At 33.1% G+C, this 18,890-nt stretch overlaps 1 protein-coding gene across 3 annotated transcripts; it reads left to right on the top strand.

The window, feature by feature from the left end:
* Positions 1-914: 914 nt before the first annotated feature.
* Positions 915-18,584, top strand: LOC143254365 (TELO2-interacting protein 1 homolog). 3 transcript variants are annotated; one of them, XR_013030157.1, is made up of 6 exons: positions 915-1,251; positions 4,552-4,691; positions 13,690-13,811; positions 15,014-15,171; positions 15,472-15,569; positions 17,735-17,784. XR_013030157.1 is itself a non-coding variant. In XM_076509433.1 (6 exons), the coding sequence occupies exons 1-6, from the start codon at positions 1,067-1,069 to the stop codon at positions 17,765-17,767; spliced, it is 690 nt and encodes a 229-aa protein (XP_076365548.1). In that variant the 5' UTR covers positions 916-1,066; the 3' UTR covers positions 17,768-18,584. The 3 variants fall into 3 exon arrangements, 2 of the variants coding, with proteins under 2 accessions (XP_076365549.1, XP_076365548.1); XM_076509433.1 differs by having other exon boundaries at positions 916-1,251; positions 13,736-13,811; positions 17,735-18,584; XM_076509434.1 differs by lacking the exon at positions 17,735-17,784 and having other exon boundaries at positions 15,472-15,587.
* Positions 18,585-18,890: the final 306 nt, after the last annotated feature.

Here is an 18,890-nt window from a genome sequence, read left to right as displayed (position 1 = left end):
ATACTTGTTATTGTCTTTTTGAAATCTAAGTTTTTTTGTGATACATGCCAAGTATATATTATAAAACGATGGCTGTATCGCAGATAAAGAAATCTTTATTTGTTTACTTGTGTTTATGCACAAACCTGCGAAATGCACTATTTTCATGGTGTCCATCATATGGATCCAACCAGAAATTTCATCAAAGTTTTCGTGATTAAGCTTAGTCCTTCAGTGGCTCTTCGATAAAGCTGAAAACTTATAACGCTAAAACCAGGTTTCGATACCTGTGGTGGGCACAACATAGATAACCCATTGTATAACTTTACTGTTAGGAATAAACAAATAAAGCTTAAGGCGATTAAAATAAACTTGTTAATAACCATTTTTAGTTTGAAATAAAATGTTAGGGAGGAATGTCTTTTTCAGATTTACACCTTTAATTATACTGCAAAAAGAAAATATCAGATTATATCAGTGACATCTCTCTGGTAATAAAAAAATTTAAAAAATAAAGCGATTTTAAATGAGGGCGAAAAAGTTTTGATGAAGTACCAGCACCTTTTAATTTACGTTACTCTTTATTATTGGGAAAGAGTGACTTGTGTTCCTTTAAATGCTGTTTCATTTGAATATTTTTATCCTTAAGTTGAATCAAGTAACTTTTAATTTTCTAGAAGTAACTTTTTACCTTATTATTTTCTTAACTCTAGAAAAAGCCCCACAGTGGCACAGTGGAATGTCTGCGAGCTTACAATCCTAGAAATCAGGTTTCGATACCCGTAATAGATAAAACACATAAAACACACTGTGTAGTTTTGTGCTCAATTTCGAACAAACACTGTAAAATCGAGTTGAGGTTAAATTTTTAACAGCTATTTCTAAAAAATGAAATGAACTACTTTGTTTGTTTGTTTTTAATAAATTTTAACAACACTACAGAGCGCTGCAGACGCGGGTGATACAAGGAACTGGACTGGAGTGAGTGCAGTCTTGTATTTTGTTACAAATCAGACGATTTTGTTATTTTTCTAGCTATAAGTGTGTTTGTAAGATTCATTGTAGTTAGTTTCAATAAAGTTTTAATATGCTTGATGTGCAAGATGCATTTAATTTAATGCGACCGTTGTGTGTGCGGTTAACGAAAGAGTTTACAAAAGATAATATGATGGAGGTTACGAAAGCCTTTGAATCTCTTCCTGAGATGTGCTGCAGGGAGCTAACTGAATACGTTGTTTTCCCATTTCGTTTTCATTTACGTCGTTTGGAGAGGTGAGACAAAAAAAGCTTTTCATTCTGGTTCTTTGTATATTAAAACCTTTGGAAACCAATGATTTTAATTATGCACACAACCAGTCATAAATTTGAGCCATGGCGCAGGCTTGCGATGGTTTTGTTGTCTTGAAATTTGTACGTTGTATATTCATGACAATAGAAAAACATGAAAGTTCAAAAAGTTTGTAATTTATTTCTACATGTTGTAAAGTAATTTTTGTACGTTGAATTCGTAAATTATATCAATTTTTCTCTTCATGTACAGATTTTCACAAAATGTGTGCTTTTATATAATTGAATCATTTTCATTGAAAGCAGGTCACATTTTGTTATGCTTAAAATTTTAGCAACCACTGGTTGCACATTTTTTCCTAGGCTAATCGCGATGCTGGAGTCTTATCAATTATTCTAGAACTTATGAGAAACATAATGCTACATGATGTTATTTTTTAATAGTACTTTTACACACACACATTATTTTTTCTTTTCAGTATTTTTTATTTGTTGCTATGGCAATTAGAGGTCGTGTAAATGACCCAAACATATTTTGTTATATTTGCACTAAAGAAATAAGGGCAAAACACTACAGGATTAATTTAAAAAAAGTATTTTGCATATTTTGGAATAAAACTTGGAGACTAATAAAAAATCTTGGGCTCCCCACAAAGTTTGCAACATTTAGTTGAAGAGTTGAGACAATGGACTAAACATAAGAATAAGTCTTTACCTTATGGAATTCCAGTGGTCTGGCTTGAACCAAGAAACCCTGGAGATGACTGCTATTTTTGCTCATGTGACATACAAAGCTACAAGACTTGAAATAAAAAGGAAATTCCTTATTCTGCCTTTATTCTTTATAATAGCTATTGCTCATGAACCTGATGTAGCTGTATCTACTCTGCCATTGACTCTTGATACAGTATTATATAATTCTGAAGCTGATGTCAATAGATGTGATAATAGGGAGTGTTTTCAATCTGAAACATCTGGTGAACCACAGTTTTTCACAGAAGATGTACTTATTGATTTGGTGATAGATTTGAGTCTCTTAAAAGATTCTCCAGGGAATTTGGGTTTAAGACTTTAGACTAAGAGCTTTTCTCTAGGGACATCAATTTATTGGTTGAGAAAGAGTTTATACCATATTTTTGCAAGAAGATTCACTAGTTTATTGCACCAACATTGCTGGATTAATAACAATGCTAGGAGCTGCAGTCTATGAACAAAGTTTGGTTTCTTCAAAAGAAGCCTAAAAGGTGTTTTCCTTCACAGTGGTAAAATATGTACTTCTGTTTACTTGAAGGAAACATACGAAAATCTTACTTCATAGTAAGGTCAACTGCAAAACAACATGGTTAGCTACGTTGTGGAGTCTTGAAAGTCATTTGTATGTTTTTGAGTCAACAGTCCATTTGTACAAAGTTCTCATGTTTTTTATGTATATATGTGAATGGGACAGCAAAGAATGAAATCAGCAGTGCATAGAGAAGCAAAGGACACACACAGTCAGCCTGATTCCAGGTTGATACATAAATGGCCACAACATGTAGTGGTTTGGTAGATGGCCTGACATTGGGTGTTAACCCTCATACACACGGTAGGGGTCAAACATGGGCCCACTGGTGTTTAAGTTGTTATAGAAATATCAAAGGTGTGACTTTCGGGCCTAAAAATGTACCTAATTTAATCTATATTAATAACATACTATACTAATACGTTTAACATGTATTTTATGCAAATGGGGTATTGCACCTCTTGTCTAATGTCGAAATTCACATTTTCCACATTGGGGGTCATTTTTGACCCCCGTTTAAAAAACTCAATTACATTTCTGGTAAACAATCAAATAATATATTGATATGAAATTTTATGTTCTAGAACATTGTAGAACACTCTATAAATGTTCTCGAGCATTCTAGAATATTCTTATCTACGTTGCATAGAGAGCCCTCAATCGATGATGAATCAGGAAAACATGAAATAATATCATACTATAACGTCACCAAAGGAGGAGTCAATACACTAGACCAAATAGTTAGATTCTTTTCCACAAAAAGAAAGACCAGAAGGTGGCCAATGGCACTATTTTATAATATTCTTGATGCTGCCGCATACAATGCTTACCTTCTCTATCGCCAGCGCCATCCAGAATTCGCATCAAAGTACCAAAAAAGAGCAAGACATGAATTTCTGAAGTTGCTTACTGATGAATTACTGCCTGAAGAAGATACAAATGAAGTGATCCCTCCAAAAAGACAAAAAGTTGCTGAAGAGAACGTTAGGAAATGGTGTCAAATATGCGCACGTGATTCAAGGAACAAAACTTCTTCAAAGTGTATCAAATGTAGTAAAATGGCTTGCAATGACCATAAAGTTACCCAGAGTGTATGCATAAATTGTATAGAATAAATATTTTGTCCAAATTTATACTTTGCTTATATGAAAATAAATTTTTTTTAAATATTTTTTTCGGGGGTCAAAAATGACCCCCAGTGTGGGCAACGTAATGTTTTTGAGTGTGTTTACTAGGGTTAAAGCAGATATTCATAATTGACATTTTCTTCTTGAGTGTTAATTGTCTAGGCTTAAGCAAAAAATTGTTAATTGTATTGCACATTTTCAAGTTTATTCTAATACTCCTGTTGTGTTTCTAATTGAGTTCAGTGAACCCATATCAACATATGTGGTTTAATGCATTATTAAATGAGTAGTTGAAACTTTTAACCTACTGTAAATGATCATAATAAAATAACCACTTAAAAATATGTATAGTAGTCTCTTAAATAAGACTGAATAGACTTTTTGAGTTAACAGCAACTAACTTGGAGTTTCGTTCTTGAAAATGTGTTGTGTGAAAACTTAAATGTATGTTTAGTATTACACTGGAAATCAAATGATTTATATTTTTTCACTGTAAATTAGATGACACTGATAGCACACATTCATAGTTAAAAAATCAAAACTGGTATGTTTTCAGAGAGTTATGCATGAAACTGATAGGTGTTGGAGAGTAAATTAATAGTTTAATTCTAGTAATTGTCATGATTATTAATATCTTTGTGTAAAAGCAGTGTTAAAGCAATATTGTGTTTGAACAAATCTTTAGCATTTAAAGAATTGGAATGTTTTAGCTTCTTGTAAATTTTGACACTTTGTATTTTTTTAAATCAGGATAAAGAGTTGCATTACTAGAGTTCTTTGGAACACCAATAATATCAGAAAGTGTTTAAGTTAATATAGCAGTTTTAGGAAGTAGATGTTTAAGTTTCTACAAAAGATGTTTTTTTGTATCATCAGAACCGATGGCCTGGTTGCACAACTGTTCGAATGTTTGTCATCAATTTTGAAGAAAGCTGCAGTTGACTCGTACAGCTTGTTCAGTGATATCTTTATGCAAGTTTTTGTAAAAATTAGCTCTCCAAAAGAGGATAATAAAAGTAAGTTTTAACTTAAGTTACTATTTGATCTGTCTTTTAACTTTTATGCATATATTAAATCACCTACCAAACAGCATTCTATTACATCTGTTTTATTTTATACTCTGTAAATAAGGTTGTTTCTGACAAAGTACAGTAATGGAAATTTTAGTAAAAAAACAGCTTTTGAATAAAATGTTGATTAAAAGCTGTGTACTAAGCATCGTTGAGCTTTATTCCTCATTGTTCAGCTAGGCTGAAAAGTGTATCTTAAGACAGCTGGTATGGGTATTAAAACTTTTATTAAAGTAGAGAACAACGTTTTGACTTTCTTAGGTTAAAAGAAGGTTGAAACGTTATTCTATACTTTAGTAACAGTTTTAATACCCATACCAGCTGTCTTGAGACAAATTTTTACTTCAAGTGGGTTTCTCGTCATCAGAGGCTCAAAAGTTTTAGTTCTTTTTTGGGGAATACCAAAAGTATTCCTTTGGGAAACAGACAAGCAGTGCTATCCTTTTTAAAAAGATTTTACTTTTGAGATAAACTTTAAAAAATAAAATATCAAATTAGCATAAAAAGCTAATTGTTTGTGTAGTATATTTAAACAAATTGTTTTTCCAAAAAAGTGTTGGAGAACTAAACCCATAAATAACATCAAATTTGGTTAGGAAAGTATGTGAATAATTTAAATCTGATAAGTGAGTCTTCAAAATCTTCCTAGTGTGTATGCTTTATGTATGAAATAACAAGACTGGATAAATTTAACAAGAATGAAGATGGCACATACAATTTAAGAGATAGAATCACAGTTGAACCTTTATTAGGTTGTACTTAGTTCCATAGCTTTCTGTTTCTTGGGATGGATCTCTGTAGAACTAATACACAGTTTTCTAGTGTCATCTTCATTCCACAATCTCCTTCTAGAATTGAACCAAGAAAGCATTCTTGAATTCAACAGGTAAGCTTGATTTCTTTGTCTAATCAACAACATCACTCAGTGAATTTTATTCTTTCATAGGAGGGGGTTGTTGTCACATTCAGATCACACTATCATTGCCACCAAAGAATAGTACATGGTACTCTCAGTCATGAGTAATACACCATTTAACAAATTAATATCAGAAACCCTTGAATGCCATCTTTTAATTTAACATCAAATCCTCTTATGGTGTAAACAGAATATTTACTTTCAAATAATTACATACCTATGCCAACTATTATTCTAAATTCATTCCTTTAAACCTGTCCTGTGGGTGCATTTATCTTACTTAATACTCCTGGTTAAATCTCCTACTTCAACCTTACCTATAGGAAAGTCTTTTTCCTTCCGATAATTATTTACCTCAATTATTAATTTTTGAATATGCAGTTTTATTATTGTACGAACATGTACTTAATACTCCTGGTTAAATCTCCTACTTCAACCTTACCTAATCCGAAAGTCTTTTTCCTTCCGATAATTATTTACCTCAATTATTAATTTTTTGAATAGTCTTTTTAATACTCCTTCTTACGATAATTATTTACCTTAATTATTAATTTTTTGAATAGGCTGTTTTATTATTGTGTGAACATGTTTATTATTTTTCTGCGTATATATTTCTAAATTTAATTTTAGTTCTTCCAACTACTACATTTTTTATATTATGGCCAGTTTTAATATTTACATGACACGTTCAGCAATGTTTTGATCAGTATTTTTATCACTGTACTCCATTTTGAATCTTTGTACTATTTCACCTTTCAACAACCATGTTCGAGCCTGATTCAGTTGTAACGCCATCTTCACTAGTTGACAGAGTGCTTTTGCTCAAAATGTCAAACTAAATCAAGTAGAAGAATTTTCATTTTGTGTGTCATTTTATTTCTTATTATCTTTTGTCAAAGTTTTTCTCAGATCGTACACAGCGATACTCGTTGAAGATAATATAGTCGCTAACCCTTTCAATCTGGATGTTGTATCTTTATGAATACTCTTTATTATGGAGAACGAAGTAATTTCAGTGACTTTGTACACTACATATTTATGCTAATGTTGAATACTAACTAAATAAACATAAATTAAAAAAAACAGTTTGTATAACTAAAGCAGATACAAAGCATATACTATGCCTGCATGTAACACCTTTCTACCCATACCTGTTTTAGGTTTGTTTTCAAGCAGACAATTAAATTCAACTTTACAACAAATAATCATAATGTTTGCAACATTAATGTTATTTCTAAAAGCACGTACACAGCACATTAATTCCACAAACCCATTAACAATGATTTACAGTTGAACTCTTATCTAAAAATAAAAACATTTGATATTCATTTAGGATCTGTTAGAGGTTACACAAAGAAAATCTGAAAGTTTGCAGATGAAGGAAAGTGTTTTGAATCATAACATGAAAAATTACTTTATACTTGGAGCAATCAATACTCTTACTCCATACCTTCATAGACAAATCTTTAGAAAAAATACTTAATTTCAAAATCTAACTTTTTTATTTACTATTGCCTTGTAATGCTTTCTTAACACTCCTCTGTGTGGATTCCTGTACATGGTGAGGGGACCTCCCAGGGAAGGCTCTGTTCTTTCAGTTTACTTCTTCTGGGATTTAAACATCCACCCACGTTTGCCATGTGTGGCAACCCGTGAAGGGGAGGAGAGGATTCTGGTGGTTGGGGATCCAACCCTAACACACCACTTTGGCCTTGAATTCCTGTAGACGGGTGGCTTTGGGGTGGCCTTCCTTGGGTCTGTAGGCTGGTCCACTTAGGCTATAGTCAATTAAGTACCAGTGTTGGATGTTCTGAATAGTTGTTGCACACATTGTATCTGATGCTGGTGTTTGGGAATAGTGCTCACAAAACCCTGGCATTGCTGCAGTGTCCTTGTTTGGCATTGTAGTGTGTCCCCTTGTAGGGGTCCATGGTGGGTAGGGTCAGTGGGCACCAAAATTTCCCTTTCTTTATTATGGATACTCCAATTAAAAACTTAAAATAGTGAAAAATAGTCCATAGGTAAATGACCACGTCTTGAAGATTCTGAGCAGCAATCCTCACCATCTGTACCACCTGTTGTACCTCATTTTCTTCTATTGCATTTACTTTCAGACAAACCTTTTGGGCAAATGTCTCCATTTTTTATTCAGAAGGGACTAGAGGGACCTGCTAGCAGCTCCAAGTCAGTAAAGAAGCTTTGATCTGGTGACATATTGGTGGAAACATCCACATCTCAACACAGTGAACTCCTCTTGCATTCAAAGGCAATTGGGGATATACCTATTGAGGTTACATCTCATGCTACTTTGAATTCATCATGAGGAGTTATTGTTGAGAGGGATTTGAAGAATATCTTAGAGTCAGAGACTTTCCCTGGTTTCTCCACATAAGGAATTTCTGCAGTGAGGCGTATCTCTACTCCCAAAGATGGAATTATGGTGCTGACCAATATCCTCATTCTGACATTTACATTACCACGTCCACCTGCCACCATCAAGGCAGGTTATCTTAATTGTAGACTACAGCTGCATGTTCCAAATCCTCTCTGTTGTTTCTAGTGTCAGAGGTTTAGTCATTTAAAGACATTATGTTGTTGTTCCCTGATGTGTGTTCATTGTGGTGGCAAGGACCATGATGCCAATGAGTGTGAAATGGACCCTCATTAAATCAATTGCAATGGCTATCACCTGTTCTACTTTCGTTCTTGCCCTAAATGGTTCGAAGAAAAAGAGGTGCAGTGTTTGAAAATGATTCATAACATTACTTATCGTGAGGCTCAAAAGTTGCTGTCCACTGCACTGCTTCATCTCGTACATATGCTGCTGCACTTCATTCCACAACTACAGTGGGAGTGCAGACAGATCACTCTGTGCCTCCAAAAGAATCGTTCTCAAAACAAATGAAAAACCTTTTGACCTCCATGGTTAAAAAGGTTAATGAATCAACTTCAACACCCATCTCTGTCCCTTACATACATTCCAACAATCCCCAAGATCCACGACCTTTGGTTCCGGGTATAGGCATTTTCTCGGATACATCTTTTTCTCCCCCCCCCCAAGATGCAAAATAATCATTTGTTTGCGTCCTCAGTCACTAGAATCCCCTTCCAACAGCAAAGACCTGCCCAATCGACCTAGGGCAGGATCCATGGAGGTTGATAGACTTCCCCCGAATAAGGACATTAAGGAAAAAAGACATGGCCGTAAACATAAGGGTTCTCCACCCAATTTGCCTACACATAAATAAACATGGCCACCTTGGTACAATAGAACTGTCGAGGTTTACATTCTAATCTAGATGACATCAAAACACCGATTGCTTCCAACCATCCTGTATGTCTTTCCTTATAGGAAACATTGCTGAAACCTGCCGATGCAGTCACCTTTCTGCAGTTTTCTTTGTACAGAAATGACAGGCTGTGTGAGGGACAAGTGCATGGAGGGGCAGCACTGTTGTTTGATCAGCATGTGCCCACCCTGTCTTTGCCATTAGACACAGCCTTGGAGGCGGTAACCATCCGTGTTTCCTTGAGTCATACCCTCACTGTTTGTTCTTTCTACCTGTTGCCTGATCAATCAGACCTTGACGCTTTCAGGTGACTGATGGTGGTCTTTGTACTTACCTGTTAGTCTTCCTGGTGAGTTATAATAATTACAGTTATGCTGCAGAAAGTTCTTTACAAGTTGAATTACTGTAGTTTTCTCTCAATATTGTAGACTTAATGTAAACATTGATTTTATGCTACTTATGTGTTGTTTTTTTAAACTTTGTTTTGTTTTACCTTAATTTCCTTTTATGAATTTTACTAAATTGACTTTTAACTTTTTACTGGATATTTGGTACAAATAGTTGCTTTGTGCCATAAAACACTGAATCAACCAACCAACCTTTCTTAGCTTGACAAATTTCATGAAATTACGCAAAACATATTAAATGTTATAGTGCGGACTCTGGTGGTTACTTTGTGGTTACAAGGTCAGTAACAGTGACTGACTCCATGTGGAAAGAGTTAATATCATTCTTTAAGTTCTTCCTGCATATTTTCATGAGATAAAAAACTACTGAGTTTTTGGTGATGAAAATTGATGTTGATTATAAATCAGAAGGCTACTAAATACAGTAAAACCTGTCTAAGGCAGAATCGCACAGGCCCGAGTAAAATTTCCAGCTTAAGCAGGTTTACTGTCGTAGACAATGAATGTGCATTTCTTTAATTACATATGTATATATATATTTTTGAGTAGAACATCATACTTGTATGACTTAAGGGAAGTAAGATGTTTGCAAATAAAGTTATTATATTGTTTATGCTATACTTATCAGAATAAGAACAAAAAATAGACACTCAAAATATGTATGAGTACACAAAATATTAATCAAATTTATTTGAAGAAAGTGTCCAGTTCTAACTGTTTCGGTTTTTTAATAGGTTTTCTCATGTGGTTAAAAGAGAATGCCAATTCTATGGCCTTTTCATGAAGTTCATTTTCCCCCCATCATTTTTGCATACAATTTGATAGTGTTAATATAACTTAACACTTGTGATGAAGTAGGAATTTCTCTTTCCTCACTATCGTTTAAAGTTAGGGAAGATAGGAATTTATTTTTTTTGTGAGAATTATTTAAAGAGTAGAATTTTACACTTAACAGATAAATTTATTTCTGCAAATCACAAATCTAAATTAACTGCAAAAATAATTATGGTGGAAAAAAGAACAGAATATATTTAACCAATAGTTACTGTAACAAAATATCGGAAAATTTAATAATGTTTAAAGAAATTATTAATTAAATGAGAAATCAATATTTAATCAAAAACATTTTTTCTGTCTTTCTCAGGTTCTAATCCTACTTGTTGATAGATGAGGGTGGTGAAAGATAGTTTTGCATCCATGTTACGCAGGTTCCACCATATAGAGGGCCTTTTATAAGAGAAATGTTAAGATAATGCTGCAAAACTTTGATATTTCCACCTTGTACATGTTTCTGCCCAATGCATTTTCTGGCTTAGACAGGTTTTACTGTATAAGAATAAAATTTTTGAAAGAATCGTGAAGGGGCCCCTGAAAATAGGGTCAAGGGGTTATGGTCTGGCATGACCAGGTGGTTAAGGCACTAGACTCATAATCGAGGGTAATGGATTCGAATCCCCATCATTTGAAATATGCTCACCCTTTCAGCTGTGGGTGCATTATAATGTGATGGTCAATCCCACTATTCATGGTAAAAGAGTATCCCAAGGGTTGGAGGTGGGTGATGATGACTAGCTGCCTTCCCTCTTGTCTTATACTGCTAAATTAGGGATGGCTAATACAGATAGCTCTCAAGTAGCTTTGTGCAAAATTAAAAAACAAACAAACCAAAAAGAAACTAAACAGTAATAGAATCATTTTAAAAATAATCTTGAATCTGATTATATAAATGTTTATTTTGGACCTTCAATGCTAAAATCAGGCGTTCGATTCCCCTTGATGGACATAGCAGATACCCGATGTGGCTTTGTTATATGAAAACATGCACGTTTATTTTGTATCTCATCAATAAATAATGTACACATAACAGCTTAAGCCTGATTTGTCACAGATGCTGTTGAACATTATCTCGAGGTTTAAATTACTTTAACAATGAACAAAAAACACAAAATAGAACATAAGAACAAATGATTGTTTATATCTTTTGTAATTAATGATACACTCCACTGTATTTTTGTTGTAAAACAACAGTATGTGAAATGCTGTATTGTTAAAAACTACATAGTTTATTCAGTTCCATGGGGTTGTTTTGAGAAAAATGAATGTATAATGGTATTTCAACCACAGTATGTCCACCATAACCACTCTCGGCTCAGCATGGCCAGGTGGTTAAGGCACTCAACATTTAATCTGAGGGTCATGAGTTTGAATCCTCATTACACCAAACATGTTCACCCTTTCAGCCATGGGGGCTTATAATGTGACGGTCAATCCTACTATTCATTGGTAAAAGAGTAGCCCAAGAGTTGGTAGTGGGTGGTGATGACTAGCTGCCTTCCATCTAGTCTTACACTGCTAAATTATGGATGGCTATCACAGGTAGTCCTTGTGTAGCTTTGCATGAAATTCAAAAACAAATAAACATATATATATATATATACCTTCCAGATATTTTTAATCTGCAACATGGCAGCTCATAGAATGACTTTGAAGATTTGTTTTTTTATCAAGTACAAACTTTTAGCTCGTACCTCCATTATCTGTTGACTGATTTGAGATCTAATTACAGTTTTAAACTCAAGAGGTTAGCCCCTATCAATTGATGAATTTGATATGCCAAAGGTGTCATAGATTAATTTAATATTGCCTAAAAGAATTTCAGTTTGAGGATAGGCTCATAGAGATCTTAATGGGTAATAAAATGAAATTGAGTATATATGTGCCCCACGTTAATGAAAAGGAATTAATAGATTAATTTACTGCTGAAAGAATTTCAAGTGCCATAGCTATTGAGGATTCCCTTTTGTTTCAAGGAGAAGTAATTTCAGATATCCCAATTCATCCTTGTATTGCAACTTTTCCATCTTAACACTCCTACGAAAAGTGGGGCCTAATAGGCCCCAGAGCAACTTGAAAGGTTATTAATATTAGGCTAATAATTTTGTATTTAAATGAAATTGCCATTTAAATCCATTAATGAATGGATTAACGAGATTCCCACTGTCTCTATCTATTAGGTTGAGGAATAATTCATGAGCGTTTTTAAATAATTTCATTCAAGCATTACATGCAAGACTATACAATACTTCAATGCATGAACACATTACACCCAAAACATTTATTATGATACTTTATTTCATGTAATACCTAGGTATATAGTATGCATTGTTTTAAACGAAATTGCAAGAAATTAACTGCGAAAAGCAGATGGTGTCGAAAATCTCGATTTTGTCCACTTGACATTCCATTTAATGAGCTGAAAATAAAAGCAAAAATTAAAGACATATGAAAATCAAACACACCATCTATTAGAGCAAAAAATTATCTACCAAATGACATGAAATATTTTGCGAAAGCGTTTCATTTATGAATATATTTTTTTAACTTGAAAAAACGCTCACGAATTATTCCTCAACCCAATACTATCTAGCGAAACCACAGCCATGGGAACGGGCTTGGAGAAATCAGGACTAGAAATGTCTTTTCGTAGGAGTGTTAAATATGATCCTAGTAGCCTTCTTCTGAACCCTTTCCGACAATTCAATGTTTTTCCTGAGGTAAGGACCCCAAAACTTAACACAATGGTCCAAATTTGGCCTAATCGGTGACATACATAATGAAATTGAACCCTCTTCAGCTCTGTATTTAATATTTCTGTAGATACAGCCTAAAAATTGTATTTAAACTGCCACTAGCAACAGCAAATTGTTTGGCTGGCTTAAAAATTGATAAACTAGAATAAAAAGATCCTTTTCTTGTTTTCTTTTGAGATAAAAAGGTAAGAGGTGATTGAACTTTATAAGAATATGAGGGTATTTATAGTGTAAAGACCTCTGGTTTTTTTGTGCTATATATATGGCAACAATAGAACAAGAAGAAATGTGTTTAATTCTTGATGACAAGAAGCCCACTTGAAATAAAAATGTATCTCAGAATGGCTGGTGTGGGTAACATTTTTATTGATAAGTGAAGAACAATGTTTCAACCTTCCTAGGCCATCTTTTGTTAACCTGAAGGAACTACCGATGAACTTCTATCGGTAGTAGTGAAGGTCAGTGCTTGTAAGAAGTTTAAAAGAGGATTAATGATTACTGAGAAATAAGATTTTTAGGTTTGATTTCCTATCAGAGGTGGGTTCAAGTACCCCTTGTTATTCATACATTATATTAAATAGATACCAGAGTTTATGTTCTCATACAGAGTGGTCACTGTACAACACAATCAAGACTGTTAGTCAAATGGTCATTGTGCTATATTTCATTTAAAGCAACTAATTTTATGAAAAGTACAATGGCTTTGAGATATTTAACATTTGCTGGTTGTTTTCTTTTAAGGTATTTTTTCTGAATTAATTAAACTGAAGATATCAATATACTCCAGTTTTAGGAGTCAGCGAAGAAGTGAAGGTTTCTGCTGTAAAATGTGTACATTCCTTGGTGTCAAGCTGCTCTACAAGGTACGTTCTTAGGCACGGGTCTTGTAATAAAACTTATAATAGTTATGTTGACTGTGGTGTTTTACATTGAAGCTGAAGAGTGATAGAATTGTTCAGTTTCAAGTGTAAGTACTAGTGTTAGTATTTATTACTGTAATGAGAGACAAGTTTTTTATTCAATGTTTCTTTGAGGTATGGTTACATTTTGTCAGTGCTAGCATACCACAGCAGTCTGAAGGATTATGTTGGAGATTGTGTGCATATAAGCTTCACAAATAAATAGCCTAAAGTATTACTTGCATTTGGCAAAAATAAAACTTTATGGTATTCAATATTGTATGTTGATACCGCACTGTTATCTTCACTGAGTAGATAGTATTCTGAGTACAATTAATGAAGATTGACTGGTAAGAAATTCAAGTATTTATTATTTTAAAAAGTACTTTTAGAAACTTATGTGAAAAAATAATGTCCATCACTTTGTTTATTATTGAAATGAAACTCCTGTTATATTTTTGTTTTGTAATTGATTGATAATGCATTTTAGAGCAAAATGCAAGACATTTTTAGCCATTGATAAACTGATATTATGCTGAATTTATAAACAAAAAATGATAAATTGTGTCAGTGACTTAGAAAGTAGGTACAGATATCTGTACTGAGTGCGAATTTTTTGGCATGTGTTAAAGAAATGGGAACTAAAGCTATTATGATTGCATTAAGATTTACATGTGGTGGAGGTTTGAATTACACAAAAACATGTTCAGTGCAACATCTGAAAATAAAAAAGTTATATTTTTATGTGTTCATTCAAAAAACATATTTAAACATATAAAACTGAAACATAAGTTAAGGTGAAGATAAATCAAACATGTATTAGACAAAGAAACTAATTTCTTAAATAGCTGAATGACTCTCTTGTGGTTCTGCTAAAGTATAGTTTTATTATGGCATATTGATAGATTTTTCTATCAGTACTACATGCTTGTATTTAAATATTCCTTGTTTTAGCACTAATAATAATAACCTGAAGACATTTAATTTTCAAATTATCAGAGTACTAACATTAAGTTCACTTGTATTAGAAATTAATTAAAGTTATGATGTTCATTAAATTTATGACATTGGTTTCACAATTGAGATGAAATATAGTTTTCACAAGTTATATAAGGTATGGAAAAGGTAAAAAATACTTCAACAATTTACCTTTCCTTTCTCTCCAGTGTACTACAGCAGATGTATGGTCACTCTTTCCGAGTGTTTTTAGGTCATGCTATCTATGTCTTACTACGACTAGCCGAGCAGGAGAAATTCCGTCATCTTCAGGTCATTGCTATAGAAACAATAAGTGTCTTGGCCTCCTGTCATGTTAGCAAAAAAAGTGAGGTTTATGTGTGGGATATTTCTTAAACTTCTATATCAATAAGTTGTAATGTTTCCATTGTTCAGCTGTTAATTGGGAAAATGTATATTGTTGGAGTATAGTCAACAAAAGTATTCGAAATATTGATTGGATGTTTCATACATTAACATCTTTCATTGAGAATTATTGGAATGCTACCGTTAAAGTAATTTAATAATATAAGACGTTTGATTAAATTTGTTGTTTTTAATGCCAACAAGTTTTTAACTAAAGTAAAAGTTGAACAAAACAATTAATATATGCTATTTATTATTCTAGAAGTGACAGGGAAAGCAGGAGCCACATTTGCTGCCTTCTTACCTGGAATTTGTTTGTCTCTGAGTCGTGTCCTCGCTGGTGACCAGAAACAAGGCCACGTAAGTTCCCTGAGAGGCGTAAACACTGTTTCAAATAAATAAATAATGTTTACTTATTTACACCTTGTTGTTCATAAACATGGTTTGTACGGGCCATGAAATGTTATAGAATTATATGAATGGAATTTTCCAGCACTAGAAATCCTGGAAAACTCATTATTTTTTATGAGGAGATTGGGACAATTGTTGATAAAGTTACCTCATTGATCCCACTCACTACTCCTGTTTTCATTGATGGCAAGATCTACTTATATTTATCTGTTTTGTTAAAATAATGTGGAAAATAGGAGATAAGTAGACTTGGGAACATGAACAGTAATAATAGGCTTTGAAATATGTGTCTCCATCTGCAAGTGAACAAGTGACTGTTGTTTGTGATATTATTAGTATAAGAGAAGTTCAAGGATCATTTGGAGAAATGTAAAATAGAAAATTGAATGTAGGATAAAAAAAATGGACATTTCAGGATTTTCCTAATTCTATCTACGTCTTAAGTACTTCAAAAATAATTCACAGTATTTTCATCCAACTTTCATTATCAGTTTATTATGCCTAACATTCATTAATAAAAATAAAGAGAAAAATGCAAGTTCAATTGGCAACAATATAACAAGTGTCATAAACTTAATTATTAAATAGTCAGATATTTGCTATTAACCTGTTCAGTGCCATAGACAAGATAATTCGTGCAAGCCTATCGGTAACACAGTGCCACGGACGAGTTGTTGTTTCATATTTTGTACATATTTCTTCATTTTGTGTACTACTATAAGTTTGGCTTAGAGAAAAAATAGTATTTGTTGCTTATTTCCTTTGTTTTAAAATTACTCAATTTTGCTGAAAAAAAAACAGCATAGGAGCTGCCGTAGCAGCTGAAATACTTGGCAGTCAACAGGTTAGAGGCAGCCCAACAGTTTATACATTATTGAGTTACTCGTTACTTGTTGTCATAGATACTGTGAATAGCATTTTGGACCTCTTTACTAAATAGAATATTATGCTTTTAAGAGATGGTCAGGACCATAAGTACAGTGTTGTGTTGTTATTAATATTACAATACTGTACTTACAGTGCTGACCATCTTCAAAAAACAATAGATTGTTAGAGGTCAGGATTGTAAGTACAGTGTTGTGTTGTTATTAATATTACAATACTGTGCTTACAGTGCTGACCCATCTTCAAAAAGCAATAGATTGTTAGAGGTCAGGATTGTAAGTACAGTGTTGTGTTGTTATTAATATTACAATACTGTGCTTACAGTGCTGACCCATATTCAAAAAGCAATAGATTGTTAGAGGTCAGGATTGTAAGTACAGTGTTGTGATGTTATTAATATTACAATACTGTACTTACAGTGCTGACCCATCTTCAAAAAGCAAAGGATTGTTAGAGGTCAGGACTGAAAGTACAGTATCACATGTTAGTGATATTGCTTTACCTCTGTGTGTTCTTATTCATTTCCTTCCACATATAAAATGAATACAATTCTGAACAAAACTGGTTCATGATTTGACTTGTAATTACCATAGCTTTTGATGACTGATAGATGTAACACAATCTTGACAATGAACAAGGTTATTCAGAAATTTAAATGTTGTTTTAAGTTTTGGTAGGTGTTTCTTTTGCAAGAGAACTTCCAAACTGACACCATGTTCCAATATAAAAGTTTTTATTGATATACAGGATTTCCAGTTCTTTGTTAGGTGGAACTGTAGAGGGAAATTAGAAAATGTTTAAAAGTAATAGATTGTAATTGTTGAGAAAACTATGGCATATTCAAACTTTTTTATTTTGTGCAGCTATGTGTGAGTGATAAAGGTAACAGTATGAGTGTGAATCCTTGCTTTGTTGGTGTGGTGACATGGGATCAACAGTCAGGCAGGCAAATATAACAAAACCTTAGTTATTTAAATTTGACAGAATTCACATTTTATTAAAATCAATAAATTAGGTCCTTGAAAAATGACGGACTTATTGTAAAAAGTCATGAAATTGTTTTTTCAATAATCCACATTAATCACGTGTAAAACTTTAAAAAAAAAGTACAAGTAAATATTATTTGTAAAATTCGTGTTATGATTATTTTTAAAAAAGACAAAATGAATTTTTAATTTAAAACATTAACTCAATTATTGTGCATTAAATTGTAATTTTTTGTTTTTCAGGCCATGTTTGTGGTAAGTCTGTATTTCATCTAAAGACTTTTTCAGTGGACTCAAGGTAGGACTGTAAATATGGGGTATTTTATGTAGCTAAGCTACAGTTTGATTATAAAAGTTTGTACTTGTATGTTAGGTCAGTTTTTGTTTCAGCCTGTCAGGACCAGGTGGTTAGGGCACATGGGTTGAATCACTGGGCTAAACATGCTCATCTCTTTAGCCATGGGGGCTTTATAATGTTACAGTTGATCCCACTATTAATTTGTAAAAGAGTATTGCAAAAGTTAGCAGTGGGTGGTGATGACTTGCTGTCTTCCCTCTAGTTTTTCACTGCTAAATTAGGGATGGCTAATAGATTTGCTGAACAGTTCTTGGAATTGAACAGCCTAAACCTTAAAAGCAGAATGTGCCAGTGGTGTGCAACTTGTGTAACTGAAAGGAGAAAATTTCTTGACGTTCTTTTATCATGGGTATTATGGGAAAAACCATTATAAGAGAATTACTTGTCAAATAGACCGGTGCTGGCCACTACTCTTGTCAATACCATTATGCTACATAATAATATCAAACATTTCACAATTTAACATTAATGAATATGGTTTATGAATTAATGAATATGCATCATTATTGCAGTAGTAAACTTGATAAACAATGGTTCCTGTGCATAATGGACTAAATGGTATTAGCATCAGAAACTACTGTATATTTTAAGCTTTAAGTAATTACTGTGGTATTTCAAAAAGCTCATTGCATATTTCATGTTAAGAACCAACTTTTACAAAGAGGACTATCTCATGTGTAATGAATACAGTGTATATTTTATTTTTTCACTTTCTGTTGTATATCGAATGTAGTTCAGTACTGTAGGTTTAAATAAGCCTGTAATTACATGTCATCATTTTTATCACTGACATATTGTAGATTCAGAGGCAGCAGATTCATTTATATTGAAGCAAAATTGGTGTAGTTTACATCTATGGTTTATTTCCCCCTTATTGTATTCTGCTTGTTCTGCTTGTCGTTTCTGTTGCTGACCATTCCTCTCATAGTACAGTTTACATCTGTGGTTTATCTTCCCCTTATTGTGTTCTGCCTGTTGTTTCTGTTGTTTACCATTCCTGCCATGGTATAGTTTACATCTCTGGTTTATACCTTTCCCTTA

The sequence above is a fragment of the Tachypleus tridentatus genome, chromosome 6 (genome assembly GCF_004210375.1).
Source record: "Tachypleus tridentatus isolate NWPU-2018 chromosome 6, ASM421037v1, whole genome shotgun sequence".
Lineage (NCBI taxonomy): Eukaryota > Metazoa > Arthropoda > Merostomata > Xiphosura > Limulidae > Tachypleus > Tachypleus tridentatus.
This window is presented reverse-complemented; position numbering and strand designations above follow the sequence as displayed.

Coding starts and splice junctions, on each gene's coding strand:
- LOC143254365 (XM_076509433.1), top strand. CDS start 1,067: ATGCTTGATGTGCAAGATGCATTTAATTTAATGCGACCGTTGTGTGTG. Junction 4,692..13,735: donor TCCAAAAGAGGATAATAAAA/GTAAGTTTTAAC, acceptor AATATACTCCAG/TTTTAGGAGTCAGCGAAGAA. Junction 15,172..15,471: donor CTGTCATGTTAGCAAAAAAA/GTGAGGTTTATG, acceptor TTATTATTCTAG/AAGTGACAGGGAAAGCAGGA.